This window comes from Mauremys mutica, chromosome 12 (assembly GCF_020497125.1).
Source record: "Mauremys mutica isolate MM-2020 ecotype Southern chromosome 12, ASM2049712v1, whole genome shotgun sequence".
NCBI lineage: Eukaryota > Metazoa > Chordata > Testudines > Geoemydidae > Mauremys > Mauremys mutica.
The window spans coordinates 81,249,525-81,270,599 of NC_059083.1; the positions used below are offsets into that span (position 1 = coordinate 81,249,525).

Here is a 21,075-nt window from a genome sequence, read left to right on the forward strand (position 1 = left end):
GAACCATCTTACTCCACACTCCAAGTCTGCACGAGCCAAGGTCAAAAGAACATTCACAGTGGCCTTTATTAGCAATAAATCTCCCCAGAAGAGCAGGAAGCTCCACTGCACAGTGACGAGACCACCCACAGCCCGTCCCTCTGCGCTTCTCTAGGCCAGGCGGACAACGCCCCACATCCAGGGCATGCCCAACCCACAGACACTGCAGGGGAAGGCACGTCTCCCACCCCGCGCCCCCATTCACCCCAGCAGCGGTTCTCAACCTGCGGCCCACTCAGCACACGGCTGCGGCCCACGTGACATCCTCAGGGCCATACAGGTAGTACCGGATGCAGCCCACAATGGTAAATAGGTTGAGAACCACTGCACCCCAGCAAGCATCCTCACAAGCACATTCTGTGGCAGGCCCTGCAGCTCTCAAGCCTTAAACCAAGGTGTCTCCTTTGCTTTCAGACCAGGAGACAGACCCTCTGCCTGCGCCCAGCAAGCCCCAAGCTGCACACCCATCTGGCACAGTGCAAGGGTCCCAGCTCTGCTGTCACCACAGGGGACAGTCACTGCCAAATGCAGCTGCCTTGCTCCCACAACATGCTCGAGCCTCGGGAAGGGTAATGGCTTTAGACACGGCAACGGTTGTCTTTGTGGACGCTGAGCACGCCGATTCCTTCCCCTAGCGCCTGGGCCGCCCACTTGGGAAGTGATTGGAAGTTTGGTTCCCCTCCCCGTCTAGGGCCCAGCCCTGCTCCACTGAAGTGAATGGGAGTTCGGCCATTGCCTTAAACAGTAGCTGGATCAGGTCCCCGGTGCAGAAGCAGCCAATACACCAGTGCAGCACGACTGGGGACGGCTGTGGAAAGGAGCTCTCGGCTGGTTCTGCAGATCCACGGCCTTCACCTAAGCACCCAAGAACCACCAACTCTCAACCCCAGAACACCTGAGTTAAGCTAGAAATGCAGCTCGCTTCCCCTGACCTCATCCCTCCACCCCGCCAGGTCACAGGACACAGGGAAGGCAGCATGGAGCAATTGCATTGCATTTACTGACGACTTGTTTCTTTCACCAGAGTGCAGAGGAGCAGAAACAGGCAGGCGTCCCATCGTGACTCAGGACCAGGTGACCATGAACTGCTCTCCCATTGGGAGAGTGAGCGGGATAATCAGGATCTGAGGAGACACAGGGGAGCTCAGTGTCAGCGACAACACAACATCACAGCCTGCGGGGACCGGGTGGCTGGTAACAGCTTGTTTGGGGACCTGCTCTCCATCCACAACAACTGCATCAGGGCAATGCGAATACCCTCTGCCCCCATGAGGGCACACCCCAAACACTGCCTTGTGGGAGAATCCTGGAGATGCTCTATCTTTGGGGTGCAAGGGGTGTAATCGTCCTATAGAGTTCTAGAGAACTCTCCCTGTGGCACACTTCCAGCCCCGTAAGGCATCTCATTCGCTGCCGAGATCTTCAAAGTGATTCCCAGAGAGCCCTTGATCTCATCCCCACTCGGCTCTCCAGGCCCCCTGTGAGGAAGTGGGAATGTTCTTGCTGTGTGCGGAGTATTGACCTGGGAAGGTTGCAGGGGAGTTTTGCTGGGACTGGCTGCATTGGGGGATGGGAGACTTTCCTTGAGGGAGGATACCTGAGCACGTAACATGAGAACCAGGAGGGGGGTTGGAGGCCAGGTGACACCTCTGCCCAGGGAAACTGGAAAAAAGGCAGGGGGAGGAGCCGGGGGGGAGGCTGAGACAGATGGCTGGAGGGAGTTTCAGTTTGGAGCTGGCTGGGAAAACGGAGGGGAGCCCAGATGGGCTCTGGCCTCTCAATGGGGCTCTTGCCTCCCTTCCCCGCCCCCCTCCGGCCCCCCCCAAGATGGACCTAACTGAGGGGGTCCTGTTGTCTGTACCTGCAAGACCTGTCTTGGACTGTGTTCCTGTCGTCTAAATAAACCTGTTTTCCTGGCTGGCTGAGACTCATGGTGAATCACAGGAAGCCGGGGGTGCAGGGCCTTGTCTCCCCCACACTCCGTGACAACCCCCCACGAGGATCCCCACAGCCCACCACTCCCACAGCAAACAGCAGCAGCAAGGGTGACCCCCAGTAATGACACAGCATCAAGACCGATTCTGCCACATGCTCCCTGGGGTCTCCACATCTCCTCCACCCTTTCCAGGCCCCTCCCCTCCCACAGAGAATCCAGGGATTCAGAGCTGGAGGGGCCCTGGATTGGTCTATTCTCCAGGCCACTTTTAAACGACTCTCCCCCACTGCACCCTCAGAATCCAGGCTGACCTCTCTCCTTGTCCCTCTCCCCCCAGCAGCAGCTCCAGCGCCAGCTGCCCGGGCAGGATGCTCCTCTGTGACTGTTCTCCCTGGGGTCCCCGCCAGAGCAGCAGCCTCCCCTTCCCAAGGACAGGAATGAGACGTCTATTTTGCAGCCCTCAGAATAAGCACAAAAGCAATGAGGCAGGAAGCGCAGGTGTCTTTACCTTGGTGTCTGCGCTGTAGGAGAAATCGGAGACAGGGATGCCGTTAGCTAGAACCCTCTGGGGCGGGCTGGGGACACCCAGCACTGTCACCTCCTGCAGCACCAGCCCGTCCACCTGGCTGTTCACCCGCACCAACTCACTCAGCAGCACACCCTGCAACAGTTCCTCCAGGTGAGGGCTCCAAGCCAGCTGACATTCCCCCTCCAGCCAGGCTGGCTTGTACCGGGACTCCCTCCTCAGCCCACCTGCTCCTTCCCTCTGACGCTACAGCAAAGTCCTGAGGTGGAGCTGGTGGGTCTCCTGCCCAGGTGACAGCGTGACATCAAACCCAGGCCAGTTTCCCTGGAGAGTCAGGCAGGAGGAGCTGACCATACCCTGATCCGTGCAGGCTCCGCCGTCTCCTGGGGGAGGGAGGCAGGCCCACCCCCCCCCCCCCGAGAGGGAGGGGCAGTCTCGGCAGCTACGCCATACGAGATCTCGCATTGGGGTAACGTTGCTCTGTTCCCCCCGTCACACAGTTTGCGGCCAGACACCTCGTACACAAGATACCCTATTTATACAGCTTGCTGAAGGGGGTCTCGTTCTCCTGGACGGGGACATCCCAGGGCACAGGGACAAGCCAAGCAGAAGGAAGCTCTGTCACCAGGTACTTTCCAGGCGTCTCACTAACCTATGGTGCTGGCCAGAAATGGAAGCCAAGGTCTAAAGTAGACATGTCCACAGAGCCTGCCGCCGGCTGTGGGAAAATCCCAGCACCACCGGGCACAGACTGTTCTGGGCTCTGCAGCCATTAGGGAGTGGCAGAGTCCTTCAGCAGAGTGAGGAGACAGGCAGTGCCCGTGCCCTGATGTGCCATTCAGCAGCCGCATTGCCAGGACAGCCAGTGAGGCTCAGTACCCGGGTCGGGGAGAGGGGACCAGCAAGGGCACTCGCACTCCGGGAAAACTCGAGAGAAACCACCTTCTGCTTCGCTGTGCTGAGTGCTTCGGAAAAGACAGCCCTGCTGGGAACAGGCCCCCCACTCTTTCCAGGTACAGCCGGAAGTTCCAACTGTCCAATCTCGTTTGCCCAGGAGACTAGACTGCAGCAACCCGTGTGCATAAAGCCCAGCTCCCCGCAGGCAAGCCAAGGCTCAGGATCCAGCACTTCCGTCTCACCTCTGCAGTACAGCCCTGGAAAACTCCCTGGTTCTCGCTAGCAGCAGGGCACCATCCGCGCCCCCCAGCACAGGGCAGATGTCACTCTTAGCATCCCTCCCCAACTCCCCCACCAGACTCACGTTCGCGGCCAGGAAGAGGATCTGAGTGTAGTCGCCCTTCTCAAATGTCAGCAGGCTCTCACCGTCATCCCAGAACAGGTCGCCTCTGGCAACCCCAGCCACTGTCAGGGCCACTACCAGGGTCATGCCCTTCTTCCGGCTCTCTGTGGTCGTGAAGCCAGGCTCCTAGGGAGATGCAGCCAGCAGTTAGAGGGGTTCTATGCAAAGTACTTCCCGGGGGTGGCCTCAGGCAGCTGCCGGCCAGGGCCCTGATATAAACGTACGTCTCCTGCCAGTCACCCGCTGGTGCGAGGTCCCTCACTGCCTGACCCCAATGCACCTGACTCTCCAGACGGGGCCAGTGTAGCAACAGCCCCAGTTTATAACAGCTAACCCTCTTCCCCTGTACATCACAGCCACTTCGGGACTCTCAGCCTACGGAAGCAGGGCAGGTCCTGAAGATCAGGGCCAATGTGCTTAGCAATTTGGTAGGCAGGAGGTCCTTGGGGCACGACCCAAACTGCATCCCCACGGCATTGCCCCTGTGGAGGAGTTCAGAGTTTCAGCCTCAGAAAGGCAGAAATGCTATGGAGGGGGGTGCTGCTCACCAGCAGGATGGGTGCCCAGTCCTGAAACCACGACACACTGGCCAGGATGGGTGTCACTAAGAAGCTGGATCCCCCAGCGAGGCCGATAGCCTGCAGGTTCCCCCCGTGGGCAGATACACCCTGCCCCGGGCAGCAGGCACAGCCCACGCAGCAAGAACCTATCGAATCGCATTCCCGGCCCATTTAGCAACTCACGCTTGTGCAGGTAACTCAAGGTCTGTGTTTGCGCAGCTTATTCTGCAACCTGCAGCTTGTCACATGGCTGACATGAAGCAGCATCTCTACCCTGAGCTGGCGCCAGGCTAAGCAGCTAACATGCCCTTTCCTCGGGGTACATTTTAGAAGCTGGCACTGTCATATTGCCAAGTGTGCCAGGTGCCCTGAATAACTTCGATTTTCTCCACTCTGGGACCAACAAGCAGCGTGACAGCGAATGGACCTGAACAGCATTCCCAGGCCAGAGCCCACTGTCCCATCAATTGAAAAAAAAAAGCCCTGGGGACATTCTGTCCCCACTCTGGAACCTCTTGCAGATGCCCAGTCTTTTGTCATCCATCTTCCATCCCTTCTCTCTTAGCCCCAGTTACGCTCAGGCCTCATGCACTCTGCCACCATGGAATCAGCACCAGAACCTAAGCTTTCAATTCAGAGTTAGGTGTTTCTAGCCCTTGTGGTTGCAAAGAGTTTTGGAAATAAGAAACAGAAAGCCTGAGTGAAGACAGATTGAAACAACAGCTGAGAGTTGTTAGCTGCCCCATAAAGTTCAACAGGGTGTTGACTCTGAAACCTAAGGATGACTGCCATGCAAAAGCTTAACTATTTCATTAAGGTTCATTTTAGCAAGGAAGCCTTGGCTATTTTCGCCTCACTGCCCTTTATGATACTAAATAATTCCTCCCTTTTCTCCCTTCCATTTCTTGCATGCTGTGATGTATAGCAGGACTCCTCAGATTTAATTCTTAACCTTCTCATAAGAATCCCTCCACCTGTAAGGCCGTTTCTCTGACACCATTCTGCTCCCTCATCTTCTGCAAACATCCCCAGCCCTGCAGTTCATAAGCTGATTGATGCTCGAAGCTGCATGCACCTTCGCCAGAAAACCTCAGCCACGAGGTGCAACCATGTGATGGAAGTCACACCACCTGTGACTGTTGCCTCAGCAAAGGGATTGGGGGAACCGAGATTACGCTGGAGGGGGAAATGGTTACTTGTGCCACACGGCAATGGTTCAAAAGAGACTCACTTGCAGAGGTAGGATGTGTCCTGCCCGCACATGGACGTTAATGGTGTCCAGTGGAGCTGGTAAGAGGACCCATTGGCCCTTGCTGTGGATGACGGAGCCCTGAAGAGCAATAGATAGAGAGAGGAAGTCATTACACCCCATGGCACAGCTCATCAGCTAAGCCCAATCAAGCCAAACATCAGAGGCCTTGCAAACGCTATGAACGGGGAGGTACCCGGCATTCGTGTGGGGATGGAGGTTCCCAGGAAGCCAGCAGCATGCAGGGAAAGCCAGGCCAACGAGGAACTGCATTAACAGACACCTGCTGGGATGCGACGGGGGAGCTGCGCATTTAGGAACGGCGAGGAGACCAGACCAGACCAGACCTAGCTTACAGCGACGGCTGTTTGCTGGTGGAAGGCCAAGAACCCACGTTATTCCAAAGAGCACCGGCTGTACCGCGTACTTACTGCCATCAGGTTATACCAAGTCTCTACGGGGAAGTAGCCGCTGACTTTGGTCTTCCCTGCCTCTAGCACTGGCGTGACGAGGAGCCCTGCCCCCCACATGAACTGACGGTCAACACTCAGGGTGTTCGGGTCTGCGGGGAACCTGCAGAATGGATCCGGGTGAAGCCTGTATTCTAACACCGAGTACGCTGTACCTTCAGAGCCCCGCCCTGTCCAGGCACCTCCTGCTTGCGGTGGGGGAGAGACGGGACACACGACTGGAACAGTCGCAGCTGTGCTACGCCAACCCATGCACTGGACTGAATGCGGGCATGTGCCAATCCCCATGCCATGCCCCCAGCCCCCAATCAGACACCCAGACCAACCCATCCTCCCTGCTGTGGGCCCGGTAGGATGCTCACTCCAGGAAGAGAGGTCGTGCTACCGTCTCCCCCGCCGAGTGGGCCTTGTGGAAGAGGGTGTAGAGATACGGCAGCAGCGAGTATCGCAGGAAGAGGGCCTTCCTCATGGCCTCCTGGGCCGCAGGGCCGAAGGCGTACGGCTCCTGGGGCTACGAGAGAGGAGGAGTCCAGCTGAGAAACTAGGAGGGTGCAGGCAGATCCCACTGTGAGGATCAGGCCTTTTCCTGTAGCCATATTGTAAAGCCCAAGGCCTTTGTCTGCAGCCATGTTAGGAGAGCAGCAGCCATGAGCTGAGAAGCAGGAAGTCACCACCTCACATCCCACCTAAATTACATTAAAACAATGGAATATCCGGCTGTTAGGAACCAGCACCCACTATCACCAGATACAGAAACAGAGCTTAAGGTGGTTAAAGGAAACTTAGTCTGACAGCATCTGTCCGGCAAGAAATCACTTCTCAATAGGTGTGGTTGTGAAATCCTCATTTCTTTATTGTTCTGTCCCCACTATCTATGGTTTGTCTGTATGGTCTGTCTGCTTCTTTGTTTGTCTGTTACATAATTCGTTTTGCTAGGTGTAAATTAATTAAGGTGCTGGGGTAGGATTGGTGAGAGAATTTTGTTAGGATTGGTTAGTAAAATTGTAGTAAAATGATTGGTTAAGGTGCAGCTAAGCAGGACTCAAGTTTCACTATATAAACTGGGGTCCAAAAGGAAGTTCTTGGGAACTTCCAAGATCAGGACACAGCCCAGGATCAGAGCTGCCAGACCTCAACATCCTGCTAGCACCAGGCAGAAGCTGGAGTCCCCGGACGACTTGAGCCTGACTGGCCAGCAGAGCAAAGTTCATCTGCCTCATTGGGAGTGGTGAGCACTGCGCAGGTAGCGTGTGCAGTCTGCTTTGGTAATGGTAATAAAGAGAGGGGGAGTAGAACAACACCGTGTAAGGCTCTTTCACTGGTAAAAGACCCTGCAAACCCACAGAGTGTAAGGGGACACCCTGAGCCCTAGAACGGGGGCGGGGGGGGTGTTCCCTAGAGTGTAAGGTGACACCCTGAGCCCTAGGAACGGGGTGTATGGGGGGGTTCCCTAGAGTGTAAGGGGACACCCTGCGCCCTAGGAATGGGGTGAGGTTCCCTAGAGTGTAAGGGGACACCCTGAGCCCTAGGAATGGGGTGTATGGGGGGGTTCCCTAGAGTGTAAGGTGACACCCTGCGCCCTAGGAACGGGGGGGGGGTCCCTACAGTGTAAGGTGACACCCTGAGCCCTAGGAACGGGGTGAGGGGGGGTTCCCTAGAGTTAAGGTGACACCCTGAGCCCTAGGAACGGGGTGTATGGGGGGGGGGTTCCCTAGAGTGTAAGGGGACACCCTGAGCCCTAGGACCGGGGTGTTTGTGGGGGGGGTTCCCTAGAGTGTAAGGGGACACCCTGAGCCCTAGGAACGGGGGGGGGGGAGGTTCCCTAGAGTTAAGGTGACACCCTGAGCCCTAGGAACGGGGGGGGGGGTTCCCTAGAGTGTAAGGTGACACCCTGAGCCCTAGGACCGGGGTGTATGTGGGGGGGTTCCCTAGAGTGTAAGGTGACACCCTGCGCCCTAGGAACGGGGGGGGTTCCCTAGAGTGTAAGGGGACACCCTGAGCCCTAGGAACGGGGTGTATGGGGGGGGTTCCCTAGAGTGTAAGGGGACACCCTGAGCCCTAGGAATGGGGTGAGGTTCCCTAGAGTGTAAGGTGACACCCTGAGCCCTAGGAACGGGGTGTATGGGGGGGTTCCCTAGAGTGTAAGGGGACACCCTGCGCCCTAGGAATGGGGTGAGGTTCCCTAGAGTGTAAGGGGACACCCTGAGCCCTAGGAATGGGGTGTATGGGGGGGTTCCCTAGAGTGTAAGGTGACACCCTGCGCCCTAGGAACGGGGGGGGGGGTCCCTACAGTGTAAGGTGACACCCTGAGCCCTAGGAACGGGGTGAGGGGGGGTTCCCTAGAGTTAAGGTGACACCCTGAGCCCTAGGAACGGGGTGTATGGGGGGGGGGGTTCCCTAGAGTGTAAGGGGACACCCTGAGCCCTAGGAACGGGGTGTATGGGGGGGGGTTCCCTAGAGTGTAAGGGGACACCCTGAGCCCTAGGAACGGGGTGTATGGGGGGGGGTTCCCTAGAGTGTAAGGGGACACCCTGAGCCCTAGGAACGGGGTGTATGGGGGGGGGGTTCCCTAGAGTGTAAGGGGACACCCTGAGCCCTAGGAACGGGGGGGGGGGGGAGGTTCCCTAGAGTTAAGGTGACACCCTGAGCCCTAGGAACGGGGGGGGGGTTCCCTAGAGTGTAAGGTGACACCCTGAGCCCTAGGACCGGGGTGTATGTGGGGGGGTTCCCTAGAGTGTAAGGTGACACCCTGCGCCCTAGGAACGGGGGGGGTTCCCTAGAGTGTAAGGGGACACCCTGAGCCCTAGGAACGGGGTGTATGGGGGGGGTTCCCTAGAGTGTAAGGGGACACCCTGAGCCCTAGGAATGGGGTGAGGTTCCCTAGAGTGTAAGGGGACACCCTGAGCCCTAGGACCGGGGTGTATGTGCGGGGGGTTCCCTAGAGTGTAAGGGGACACCCTGAGCCCTAGGAACGGGGTGTATGTGGGGGGGTTCCCTAGAGTGTAAGGTGACACCCTGCGCCCTAGGAACGGGGTGTATGGGGGGGGTTCCCTAGAGTGTAAGGGGACACCCTGAGCCCTAGGAACGGGGTGTATGTGGGGGGGGTTCCCTAGAGTGTAAGGGGACACCCTGCGCCCTAGGACCGGGGTGTATGGGAGGGGGTTCCCTAGAGTGTAAGGGGACACCCTGAGCCCTAGGACCGGGGTAAAGGTGGGTGCCGCTAGAGAGCGCGAGTAACAGAATTGTGTGCAGGTAACGAGGGGCAGAGGCCCGAGCTGCCCTATGGTCCCAGTGCGGAATCGAGGCCCAGGAGAGTGGCAGGGCCTCAAAGGTCACAGCACGTCAGTGACCAGGCCAGCGGCGGGACCCAGATCTCCTGAGTCCCAGTCCTGAGATCAGCATCAGTCCCCATCGGCTTCCCAACACTGAACGTGAGACTAGCATGGAAACGCTCCGTGGAGGAGCCCTTCCGGGCGCCGTTATCCAGCAGAGCAGCCACGCACGGCACAGACCTGCGCCCCGTCCCTCCAGGCCTTCTTTAGGCCACACACACCTTGCCAGGACTCTGTTCTGTCCCCCTCCCTGGTCACAACCCTCCAACTCCCCCCTGCCCCACACACACACTCCTCCAGCCCCCTGGAATCACCACCGGCTGAGAAGGAAGAACTGGGCTTTGCCAGAGGAGTCCAGCTTGGCCATGAGATTCCCTCCGGCGCTCCCTGCACAGGCACCAGGCTCCTGCCTGCCCTCACCTTGTTGCCGTGGTCGTTGTGGTTCCGCATGAAGGGATAGAAGGCGCCCAGCTGGGTCCAGCGTACGCACAGCTCCTCAGAGGTGTCACCCAGAAAGCCGCAGACGTCCGCCCCGACCAGCGGCACCCCGTACAGGTTGAAGAGCAGCACCCCTGGGAGAGGGGGGAAACACAGTCTCTGAAGCATGGAGAACACCAGGACCCCGGGCAGGCTGGAGGGGACTGGTGCAAATGCCCATCTCTCCCCCCTTCCCACAGGGGGACTGGCGCTGACTCGTGCCCGGGGGACAGACCCAGAGACGACACCTGTGGTCGTGGCACATCAGCTATGGGAAGTGGCTGCTCTCAGCCACCATGCAGCTCTCCCAGCTGCCAGTCTAGTAACCCAAGGGAGATCAAGAGTGGGACCTGCCCATCTGGCTGGTCTGACGGTGGGGCTGCTGGGGAGAGACCCGCAGTCCTAGGAAGGGGCCCGGGGAAGACAGAGGAGGAGATGGAGAAGCTGCAGACAGGGCCCCATGCTCAGTGCTCTAGCAGAAGGCTGTGCCGCAGGAGACAACACGCTGGGTCTCTGGGCTGGCTGCCTCTGGCATGAGACACATCATGGGGCAGAGGGAGAGATGAGGATTACGGGGGGGCCAGAGTAAGGAGAGGAACTGGCAATACCGAGCAGTTCCTCTCCTCCCTGCAGCCTCAGAGGAAAAACCTTTCATCAGGCAAATTCCCTGCAGCTGGGTTCTCGGCATACAGCCCCAGTTCACCATGCCCAGGGCAAACATCAGGCCCGATGGTATCCATTACACACATCCTCTCGCTGACCCAGCTCTGGGACACACAGCTCCTTCCACACCCTCCTTCCCTGAACAAGATAGAGGAGATCCACCATGCTGCAGCGACTCTCCAAAGGGACACATCACATCTTGGCCTGGGAGGAGCCGGGATGGCCAGGGCCCCTTTAACCCCATCCCCTCCCTGGCTCTGGGAACACATCCTGCTTGTGAGAGTCCTCGGGGGGCTCCACCATTGCTAGGTTAGCGGCAAGCCCCAGCCGCTCCGCCATGCGTCACCGGGGCAGGCTGCCCAGTTCCATGGGAGCAGAGCGAATGGAGCAGGGACACCACCCCGGACCGGGGGTGCGAGGGGAAGGCGTAAAGACAGCACATGACCCAATGCAGCAGACCCCAGAGAGGAAGGTTCTCAGGCCCACATCAGTGCTAGGAAATCCCAGTGACCAGTGCAGATTTATGAACCCAGGCAGCCTGGACCCTGTATTCTAGGAGACAGGCTTCCCCTGGGACTTACCTGCCACAGCAGAGCAAAATTGCAGAGGTGATTTCACCACACTCCCTGCTCGAAGGGTGCCCTCAGCAAGAGGCCTCGGCTTGGCCTCGCGGATTCTCTTGGCCTGACACAGCCCCATCTGCCGAGCCCCAGGGCATGTCACAAGTATCCTCCATTTCCCCCAGCCTTCCTGGGCAGGCAGGCTGATTGCAGGGGGTGGCGCGGGGGGGTTATGCTTTGGAGTGGTGCGCCCTGCGGAGGTTTACTGGGCATGGATGACTGCACCTGAAATGCAGCAGGAAGGCACCTAGAGATTGGTGCTAGGCAACATCCAGTCATGACATTACTGCAGAGCTCACTGCACAGGGCAGGAGGAGCAGGGGCTCCAGACGCTGTCCAAGGGGGTTAGCTGACATGGCGGGGAAGGGAAGTGGCCTAGAGGGATCAGGACAGGGCTGTGGCACAGGACACCTGAACAGTGACGGGGATACCTGGGATAGAGTAATACAGCTGCTCCCAGCTGCTCCTGACGTCCCCAGTCCAGTGGCCGGCGAAGCGGCCGTGACCCGCAAAGGTTGACCGCGAGATCACGAAAGGGCGCTTCCCTCGCACCCTCACCAGCGCACTTGGGGAAAGGAAACAGATGAGTCAGGCCAGTTGCAGGAGTCTCCCCAGCTCAGCACAAGCATCCGTCCCCTCCCAGCGCGGCTCAGCCGGCGGGGGACAGGGATTCGGCCACCTACAGCACAAGCCCCTGCCAATGAAGACACCCTGAGGCAGACGCCCTGCATAGGGCGTGCAATGGAATCACCTCTTCTAAACCTGCCCACGCACCGTGGAACCCAGGAGTGCTTGCCAACAGCTCTCAGCCTGACACTGGAGCCCGCCTTACCCAGGGGCAGGGGATGCTGGCCAGGGGGACCCTGCGCAAGCTGGGCCCTTCTCACTCCCTTCTGTCCATCCCAGGAATTCAGCTGACAGCTCCTCAGCCCTGCGCGCAGGATCACAGCCCTGTAGGAGGGAGCAGCCTCAGCCCGCTGGCTCCAGCGGACGCACGTCAACTCAGCGACAGCCCCCGGCCCCCAGCTCTGGGACTCAGGAGATCGAGTTGCACAGCACCCGAGAGGCTTGAAGCAGTTAACATGCCCCCCTAGTGTTGGCAACTCAGACTGCACAGGACATTTCTGGGCCTGTCATGCCAGGGGGAGCAGAGGGGCTTGGGCATATCTCAGGGCAGGCTGCAGGGGAAGCAGATCAGCAGAAAACCTGCGCAGTTAAAAGGAGGACTTCAGACACTGGGGGAAACTCTCCCAACAAACAGACCAGGAGGCCAGAGGGCTGGGAACAGCTCCTGCCATACCTCCGCCCACCCAGCCTCCTGCCACGCAAGGCCAGAGCAATGGGCTACAGTCTGCTTCCGCATCCAGGAGTGGCCAGCAGCTGGCACTGCCGTGGGATGGGGAAGCACCCATAATGCATCTGGCCACTTGCACAAAGCTGCAGTGAAGCGTCTCTCCTGGGCCAGCTGGGGGCATATCACGGCTGGCTGCCACAGCCTCCCGTCAGCGAAAGGCCGCAGCTCGAACCAGTCGCACCTGCAGTCAGCCCTGCAGCAGCAGCCCCGAGAGCCCCCCTCCCCGAGGTTTCCCAGGGCTGGCCCCCAGCACTGAGCAGATTCCTAGGAGCCAGCCGCCCGCCCGCCGCGTGGTCAGTGCCGGACGTACTCGTGGGACGCGATGGCCTCCGTCAGCCCGTACAGACTGTGGAGGTTGTAGTGCGAGGACAGGTACTGCTGGCTGGAGGCACAGATAGTCCCTGCCCGCAGGCTGCCCCCCAGGACGCCTGCAAGGAGAGAGGGAACGGGTGAGTCCCAGGGCTCCGTGCAGCCTGGGCGGAGCAGTCCTGGACCTGCAGGGAACACGCCCTGTCACGCTCAGCATGAGTCCTCAGCCCCCAGGCCACTTCAGGGGTGCCAGCGGGCTCCTGGCAACTCCTGAGGGCAGCTGAAGGCTTCTCTGGCGCCCCGTTCTCCTGCAGACGGGCACGTCGCCACCAGGGAAAGGGGAATTGACCATCAGCACGCCTAGGGCTACAGCGGGAGCAGGAGCAGGTCTCTGGACTCAGCCTCCAGCTGCCTGAGCAGAGAGAACAGGAACCAGCCTGGACTCTGCGGGTCTCCCAGCTCAGCCTCCCCGAGACCCGAACCAGGTTTGCTTCATGGTGCAGCCTCCAGCTGCTCCCCTGCTCTTCTGCAAAGGCCGCCGGCGTCTCCTTCACACACAGGCTTGGTGCAGCGCCGGAGAGCAGTGGGCTGCGTGCCTGGACGCCTCCAGGACAGTCGTTCGAGGGACTCAGGGCCCTCTTGTCCCACTGGTTCTCCTGGCCCCGCATTTGCCAGCAGAAGGCTCTTTGCCCGCAGTTCCTTACCTGGCACATAGGGTGGGTTTTCCAGTTTGTTGTTTGGGCAGCCGTCCAAGGAGCCCGCCACAAAGTTAGATGGCTCGTTCATGTCCTGGCAAGAGAAAGGACTCTCGTCTCTGGACCAGGATGCTGGCAGTTGTGCAGGGAGTCAGAAGTATTGCGGATCCAGCACCACACCCCCCACCCTCCCCCAGGGCTCCAGCTCCAAATCCCCATCCTGCTCCAGGTGCCCTGGGTCCCAGCAGGGCAGAGAGAGGGAAGCCACTCACAATCCACATGCCGTCGAAGGGCACCTGGTCATGGAACTCCTTCACCATGTCGTGCCACCACCGGTGAGTCTCTGGGTTAGTGAAGTCTGGGAAGACGGTCGGGCCAGGCCATACCTGGGAGGCAAAGGACACCACTGGAGCCACACTTGTCAGCAGGACTCTGGCCATCTAGACAGTCTCCAGCCCTCTCCCTCTCTGCTCGATGGCTGCTGGCCTCAGTGACCCATGCACATGCTAAGGAGAGTGGAACAGGCAGTGAGGCAGGGTCAAGGGCCTCTGGTGATGGCAGGGGACACTTCCCATGAGTTTGGAGAGAGGGAGACTCCTCCTCCCTGGGGAAGAAGGTCTCTGCTTTGGCTGGGGACACTGGGAGGTGACCAGGGCTCCACTCAACCCAGAACACAGACTGGGAGGTTTGACACCAGTGGGACATGGGCTCTGGGCTTTAACATCTTCATCCACCCCCGGAGACCCCCTGGTTTCAGCTCTGACACTGACTCATCTCCCGCTCCAGGCCCAGGACTCACTTTCCCAACCAGAGGCTTCCCCGTTGCATTTCGGATGAACACCCCTCGCTTCAGCCCATCATCGTAGGGTTTGTAGCTGCCGGGGGGCCCCGAGCTGCTGATTGCTGGATCCTGATGGGGAAGAAACGTGAGCAGCTCACTGATCGGTGAGAAGGAGAAGGAGAGAAACATCACGCTCTCGGAGAGAGATGAATGCGATTCCCTAGAGCCTCTGTGTAGGTCCTTGGGTGGAACCCAACCCTTGGCTACTGCACAGCGCCGCCGAAGGGCGAGACAGGATGGAGCCTGAGGACGTGGTGCAAACTGAACTCAAGGAACTGCTGAGCAGCAGGTTTCAGGGAGGTTACCAAGTTCTTTGCTTTACCAGGGTCACTGCGTGACTCACGTGCCGCATCGGCAACTTCTCTGCAAGCAAAGCACAACCCACGTTCCCTCAGTCGGCTTTCCTTGCCTCGGCCTGGTCTTCAGAAACAGGATCAGACCAACAACCAAAGCTAACTCCTGCCAGCTACAACCAACCCTCCCCCCCAGGACCACGGACCAGAACAAGCAGCCAGGGAAACTGACTCTCAACAGGGCACGGGGAGACGAAGGGGTATTTCGGAGCTGGTTTACTCCATGTTCTGAGGTTCCTCTGGTCCCCTCTCCAGGGGCATTCAACCACCACCAAAAATCGTTTGGGTTGGTGATGCGCCAGCCTGAGCCCTGGCAGCCAAACTCAAGTCACCAGTCGGGCTGCGGCACGTTTGATTCCCAAATCCCCAACACTGAAGGGGAAGGTGGCAAAGGGAGGACACGGGATGACGGGGCAAAGCGCAGAGTCCGGAGGACAACCATCCCGAGGTACGAGAACAGGGGGCTGGCGTTCAGGGCGTCACTTACCACGATCATGACGTACCTCCGGCCGCTTTGGTGGAACTCCCCCACCATGTCCGCATAGTCCCTGAAGTTGTTCTTGTCGAAGGTGAAGTCTCTCTTGGCATCTGTATAATCTAGGTCGTTCCATTGCACATCCTGCAAAGGCCGAGACCCCAGTGTCAGAGAGGGACTGGGACAACCCCCAGCCACACACAGCCTGGCGACCCACCCACCATGGCCACTCGGCACCGTCACCCTACTCCCCACCCCCTTGCTGTCTGGCTCAGCACCTGCGTTGGTTGCCTTGAGCTGGCTCAGGGTTGGCTCATTTCAGGGCTCCATAGCAAGAGGTGCTGCTGCCAGGGGACGCAGCCTGTCCCAGGAGAGAACCAGACCTACCAAGGGGAACTGTGCTGCTGTCATGTTCTTCACAGCCTGCCGGGTCGCAGCGGTGGAGGAGTAGCCCCAGCGGCACAAGTGGAATCCCAGGCCCCAGTAGGGGGGCATGAACGGGTACCCTGAAGTTAGGAGGAAGCAGATTAGAGAGTAGCCCAGAGATGTGGAAACGGATTAAACCCAATTCACTCGGCAGCCTCCTCTCCGGCTACCCTGAGAGCAGGGTCCTGACTGACGGCCACCCACTGGCACCTGCCTCCACCAACAGCAGGCAGCAGAAGGGACACAGAGGCCTTCAGAGCCAATGACGGGGCCCTTGCCCTCCCCAGCGTGCTCGGGAGAACAGCTGTCAGGACAGAGCAGGACTTTGCTTTAGACGCCGCGGCCCCAGCACGGACAGTCCTGATGCACTGGGCAAAGGAGGAAGCAAACTGTTCACCAGCTGTGAAGCCGCTCGTGCCCTGTAAAGGCTGCCCAGCCCATCCAGGAGACTCGCAGCTCGACTGTTTGCTCCCAACAAAAGCCGCATCAGGGCAAGGCCAGTCCCTCTCCCAGAGGCTAGCGGAGCAGGAGGGCGGCTCCGCCGAACACCCTACCGATGACATCCAGATACTGCCGGACCACGCTCTTGGGGTCAGGGCCCAGGAAGACATAGAAATCCAGAATGCCGCCTGTTGTTCTCCAAGTCAGGGCTGGGCTCGGCTGCAGCACCACATCTGCAAGGCAAACAGGAGCAAGCTGGCTGAGAACACAGCCCGGGAGCATCGCTCCAGCCACGTCCAACATGTGCCTTCCCCCTACAACCACAAAAGCTGCCGAGACCGGCAGCCAACCACACGTGGAGCCACTTCCACAAGTCTCTGCTGGATGTCTCTGCTCATCCGCGCTAGCCATGGGCAGGTGTAACGACACCGCCCGTGGCACAGGAGGAAATGCAGTCCCTGAATCCAAGCCGTTGACCTCAAACCCCTCTGAGGGCTTGTTAGCCGGCCAGCTTCCCCCGAGCCGTTCACAATAAAGGCAGGAGTGGCTGGTAGCAAGGCACGTACCCATCGCGTTGCTGTTCAGCAGGAAGACTCCATGGGCCAAGCCGCCATCCTCCATCACCAGGTAGAACGGGTGAGAGCCATAGAGATTGACGTAAGGCTAAAGTACAGCAGAGCGTGAATTGTAAGTGATACTCGGGCAAGGCAAGTCAACAGGAAGCAGTGCAGCAGCCGGCCCATCCTGCCAGCCGGCGCAGGGCTGGGTACACAGCTGGGTAGCTGCTCATCCCCGATTTTCAGGGCTGACCTGCTGGGCATTCACATAGGCAGGGCACCAGTGCTGGGAGCTCCCATGGCGCCAGCCACACATCCTGCCTCGGATTCTTGCTGCTCTTTAGTAGCAGGCAGCAATGGGGATTTATAGAAACACGAGCGAGCTCTGTGGTGATGCGGCTTGTTCTCCTACAGCCCCAAACTCTCCCTGCTGGCTGTAAAACGCTCTTAGCCCTGGCGGCAGGGGGAGACTCAGGGAGCTTGGGACACGTGGGACAGTCCCCTGGGTCCCTATTGTACACACCTGGGTTGCTGGTAGGTGGCCCAGAGAAATGAGCTTGCCCAGGAGAGATCTCCCAAGGGACTGGAGCCAGGGGCCCCCAACCGGCTGTGATGGGGCCAAGCTCAGCTGCATTTGCAGGAGAAGAGACACTCCTGAGTGTCCGAGAGCTGAACCCAGGTCCCCTGAACCCTAACTCTGGGAACAACGGCACCAGCATCCCACTGCCAGGCTGGGTGCCGAGCCCTCGCCCAGAGAGCTCGTGAGACACCTCAAAAAAGTCACGTTCATTTGAGAGTAAGAGCCCTGGAACTGGGGTCGAGAGAAACACATGGAGCTGACAGTCCATGTTAACATCGCAGGGACACTCACAATGGGCCTCCGTCCTTCCTGCCAGGCCCTGCATGCAAAGCTGAGTCATTATCCCTTACCGTGGGCGCCATGTCCCGATTCCAAAGGGTGACTTTGGTCCAATTGACATTGAGGGCGAGTGAGGTCAGGTGCTCCCCCAGGCCAGAGATGAAACGGGATGGCAGGGAGGTGGAGATCTGGAGGAACTGGTCAGCAAAGAAGAGGGGAGCAACCGTGGTGTTCAACCTGCCAAAGAGAAACGGAGACTCCCTGAAGGCAGACAGCAAATCCCACAGGGAGCTGAGCTAGGAAAGCTTGCTTAGAAGCAGCTCTTCCACCCAGACAGGCCTTCACGCCATCATATGCTAGATACCAGGCAGAGGAAGGAGCCTCTAAGCCAGGGAAATGGCAGCTCCTCGGGAAAGGAGAAAACGAAAGCTTCCAGCTGGACTCGTGTGTGATCACAGAAAGTGCAGTCTTTTCCCCAGCTGTGAACTGCACAGGGGGCAGGGGGAGCAGCAAGGGAGTGGGGAGCCAGGGCCCCAAACCCCAGCTGAGGCCTAGAATCACTGCTTCACCCCGAGCAAGGCATTGAGTCACCTGGTGCCTTGGTCAACACAAGCTATGGATTCAGGTACGATGAAAACAGGAAACTCACTGACAGCAAGATGCTGCCTCTGCTTCCATCACTTCACCCTGGCACCTGGTTCACAAAACCCAGGTAACTGCCCTGTGGGCCTGGCCAGTTCCTGATGCCAGTGGAACTGCTTCTTCCCAGGGCAGCTGTGGCATAAGAGGCAGGTACAGCTGCAGCTGCCTGTCTGTCTCTCGAGGGAGAGTAAGCCAAGTGAGGTAGCGAGAACACAAAGCCAAGGACCCGATGTCTGAGAGGGGTGGAGAGAGGGTGCAACGAGAGGTTACTCTGATTATAGCTGGGCAGTAATGACACTTCCCACTTGTAGCCCCATCCCCACCTTTGGCAGTGGCTAGGCCCAGGCTCCGGAAGGGGGTGAGTCAGAGGGGAATGTTTTGTTTCAGGAGGGTGGAAGCACTTACAGAACCTGCCCGCTGGATTCCCTGAATACCATCAGGCCAAAGGGGTCAGCTGAGACCTGCACACTGTACAGTTTAGAGGTGATTTGGCCTCTCGCTTTTGGGGTTTCAAGTGGCACTTCATAGCGTTTGTTTGCTGGATCCCTGAGCTGTAAGAAAGGGAGAGACCGAGAGAGCTTTACAGGCTGGAGCAAGTGACATTTCATTACAGTAACCTATGAGGTTGACCCAACGGCTTGTAGGCGACCAGTCACCCTGAAGGGCAGAAAACCCAGCTCCAAGAACTGCTCAGCAAGGGAAGTAATGCCTACGGGCTCTAGGCACACCCCTCACTCAGCACCACAGCTAGTGACTCCTGCGGCCCGAGCCCCATTGTGGCTGGCTAATGCACCCACTGACCGTGAAGTGGAGCCTGCCCTCCGTCTCAAACACCACGTCCAGCCGCAGAACCATTATGTCTTCTGGGAAGAAGGTGGGAACAGTGCGGGTCAGGCTGGCAGTGTAACCGGTCTCTGTGGCACTCAGGTTCTCCACCTTGTAACTGGGGTAGCTGGGTGGGAAGAAACACCAGGGCTGCCAAATCGCAGGGCCCCTAGCGGAAACCGGAACGTAGCAGCAGCCGCGAGCCTCACACTCTGCTCTGGAGAGAAGTTTCTCAGGTGCACAGTCAAATCGGCCATCCGGAGAGATGTCACAGTGCAAGGGCCCTGATGCAGCAGTGCCTGGGGTCTCCAGTTGCTCTGCCCACCTCTGATACCACGTCCGCCCTTCTCCATTAGCACTACCGGATCTGTGGGTTGTCTCTGGCCCCGGGGGGTCTCGGAGGCTCGCAGCAGCCACACTGACTTCATGGACATTGAATATGGGGTATAGGGCAACTGTTGCGAGCAGGGCAGCAATACTGATGACAGACAACTGCAGCACGGGGCAGGAAGCCTTGTGGCAGGTGTGGAAATTCTCTGCCTCCTTCAGCCTCACTGGGGGCATTGCGGGGCTGGGGAGCACAGCAGAGCCTGCCCAGGCAGCCAGCTAGACGGGGACAGGGAGAAGCCCGCGGTCAGTTTTTACACATGAAGGTCTAGTGGGAGCCTCTGAGTGAACAGAACAATCAAGCCCCACCACATCTTCACACAGCCCACAAGCTGGGGAACTCCTTGCCGGAGGAGCTTGTGACGGCTAGGACTAGAACAGGGTGTAAAAGAGAACTGGATAAATCCATGGAGGTTCAGTCCATCAATGGCTATTAGCCAGGGTGGGTGAGGAAGGGTGTCCCTAGCCTCGGTTCGTCAGAGGGTGGAGCTGGATGGCAGGCGAGAGATCACTTGATCATTGCCTGTCAGGTTCACTCCCTCTGGGGCACCTGGCCCTGGCCCCTGTCGGCAGGCAGGACACTGGCCAGGATGGACCTTTGGTCTGACCCAGTCTGGCCGTTCTCGTGATGCCAAGGGCCCCGCCCCAGGTGCGCCAGGGAGGCGACATGGGCACCGCATGCCCGGCAGGGCAGGGGAGGCCCCATCCCCGAGCCCCATCCCCGGCGGGGGGGGGAGGCTCCCCCGCCCCGAGCCCGGCGGGGGGGGACCCCGCCTCCCACAGCCCCGTACCTGGTTCCGATCCCAGCTGCAGCGGCGGGATCACGTGAGCAGCCAGTCAGCTGGTCCCCGGCCACGAGTCACGTGAGGGGCTGGCTCCGGCCCGGGCGGTCTCACGGCGGGGGCGGGGCCGCGCTCCCGGTACCGGGGCCTTGCGCTGATTACACGCAAGTCACGTACACCCGTGAGCTCGCTGCCCCGGGTAGCCGTTCCCACGCGCGGAGCTCAAAAGCACGTTGTCAAAGGCGGTGGGCATGATCCACGGGGTGCAATGGGGAAACTGAGGCCCAGAGCGGTAGCGATTTCTCACAGCCGAGCAGCAAGTCAATAAAACAAACACAACACAGAAGAGATGCCAAGCAACCCACTGAAATGAAATGAAATGCAAAGGAAATCTGAAATCGATGAAGATGCAGGGCGCTTTCCTCTTTTTCCTACACAGGCTTATGAAATAAGCAGCTGTTAAACACAAGTCCAGGCTGCTTAGAAAAATGTGCATTTCCCCTGTGATGTCCCTCTGCTTATTCTGATCGGCAGAGGCCAGACCTCAGGGTTTCACCTTGTATAAGCTCCCTAAGTTAGGGGCACTACCACTAAGCAAAGCCAGGTGGATTTGTTTTTGCAGTTGGAGCTCTTAAGTGAGGTGCTCACACTGATGGGAAAGACTGTTGGCAATTCACTAAAGAACAGTATTCTGTAGAGAAGGGAAGTATGACCAAGATTAGAGGATTTTCCGTTTCATTCATGCCCTGTCTGCACGCATCTTCCCAGTCCAGAGGCATCCATAGTCCATCTTCAGCTTCGATGCTGCTCAAATCTGGTGAGCTCCCCAGACTTGGCAGAAAGTGCTGTAGGACCCATCCCTCTGTCCATGGAGAAGACTGTGCGACTTAACCCCTTAAGGTGGACTTGCCCCTCCTTCCCATGTTCTAACACAATACACAATTATATGAGTGGTTG

At 58.8% G+C, this 21,075-nt stretch overlaps 1 protein-coding gene across 2 annotated transcripts; it reads right to left on the reverse strand.

Moving 5' to 3' along the window:
- Nucleotides 1–48: 48 nt before the first annotated feature.
- GAA (alpha glucosidase) lies at nt 49–20,310 on the reverse strand. Of its 2 annotated transcripts, none has more exons than XM_044983287.1 (20): nt 20,128–20,310; nt 18,926–19,555; nt 18,530–18,675; nt 17,554–17,719; nt 16,633–16,729; nt 16,180–16,299; nt 15,587–15,705; nt 15,212–15,343; nt 14,330–14,440; nt 13,803–13,916; nt 13,540–13,624; nt 12,837–12,954; nt 11,604–11,737; nt 9,833–9,984; nt 6,443–6,591; nt 6,042–6,183; nt 5,593–5,691; nt 3,763–3,927; nt 2,484–2,496; nt 49–1,163 (listed from the first exon to the last, which is right to left on the reverse strand). In XM_044983287.1, exons 2-20 carry the CDS (start codon nt 19,511–19,513, stop codon nt 1,057–1,059), a joined length of 2,757 nt encoding a protein of 918 aa, XP_044839222.1. In that variant the 5' UTR covers nt 19,514–19,555; nt 20,128–20,310; the 3' UTR covers nt 49–1,056. The 2 variants fall into 2 exon arrangements, with proteins under 2 accessions (XP_044839222.1, XP_044839220.1); XM_044983285.1 differs by having other exon boundaries at nt 2,484–2,636; nt 20,128–20,298.
- Between the last annotated feature and the right edge of the window lie 765 nt (nt 20,311–21,075).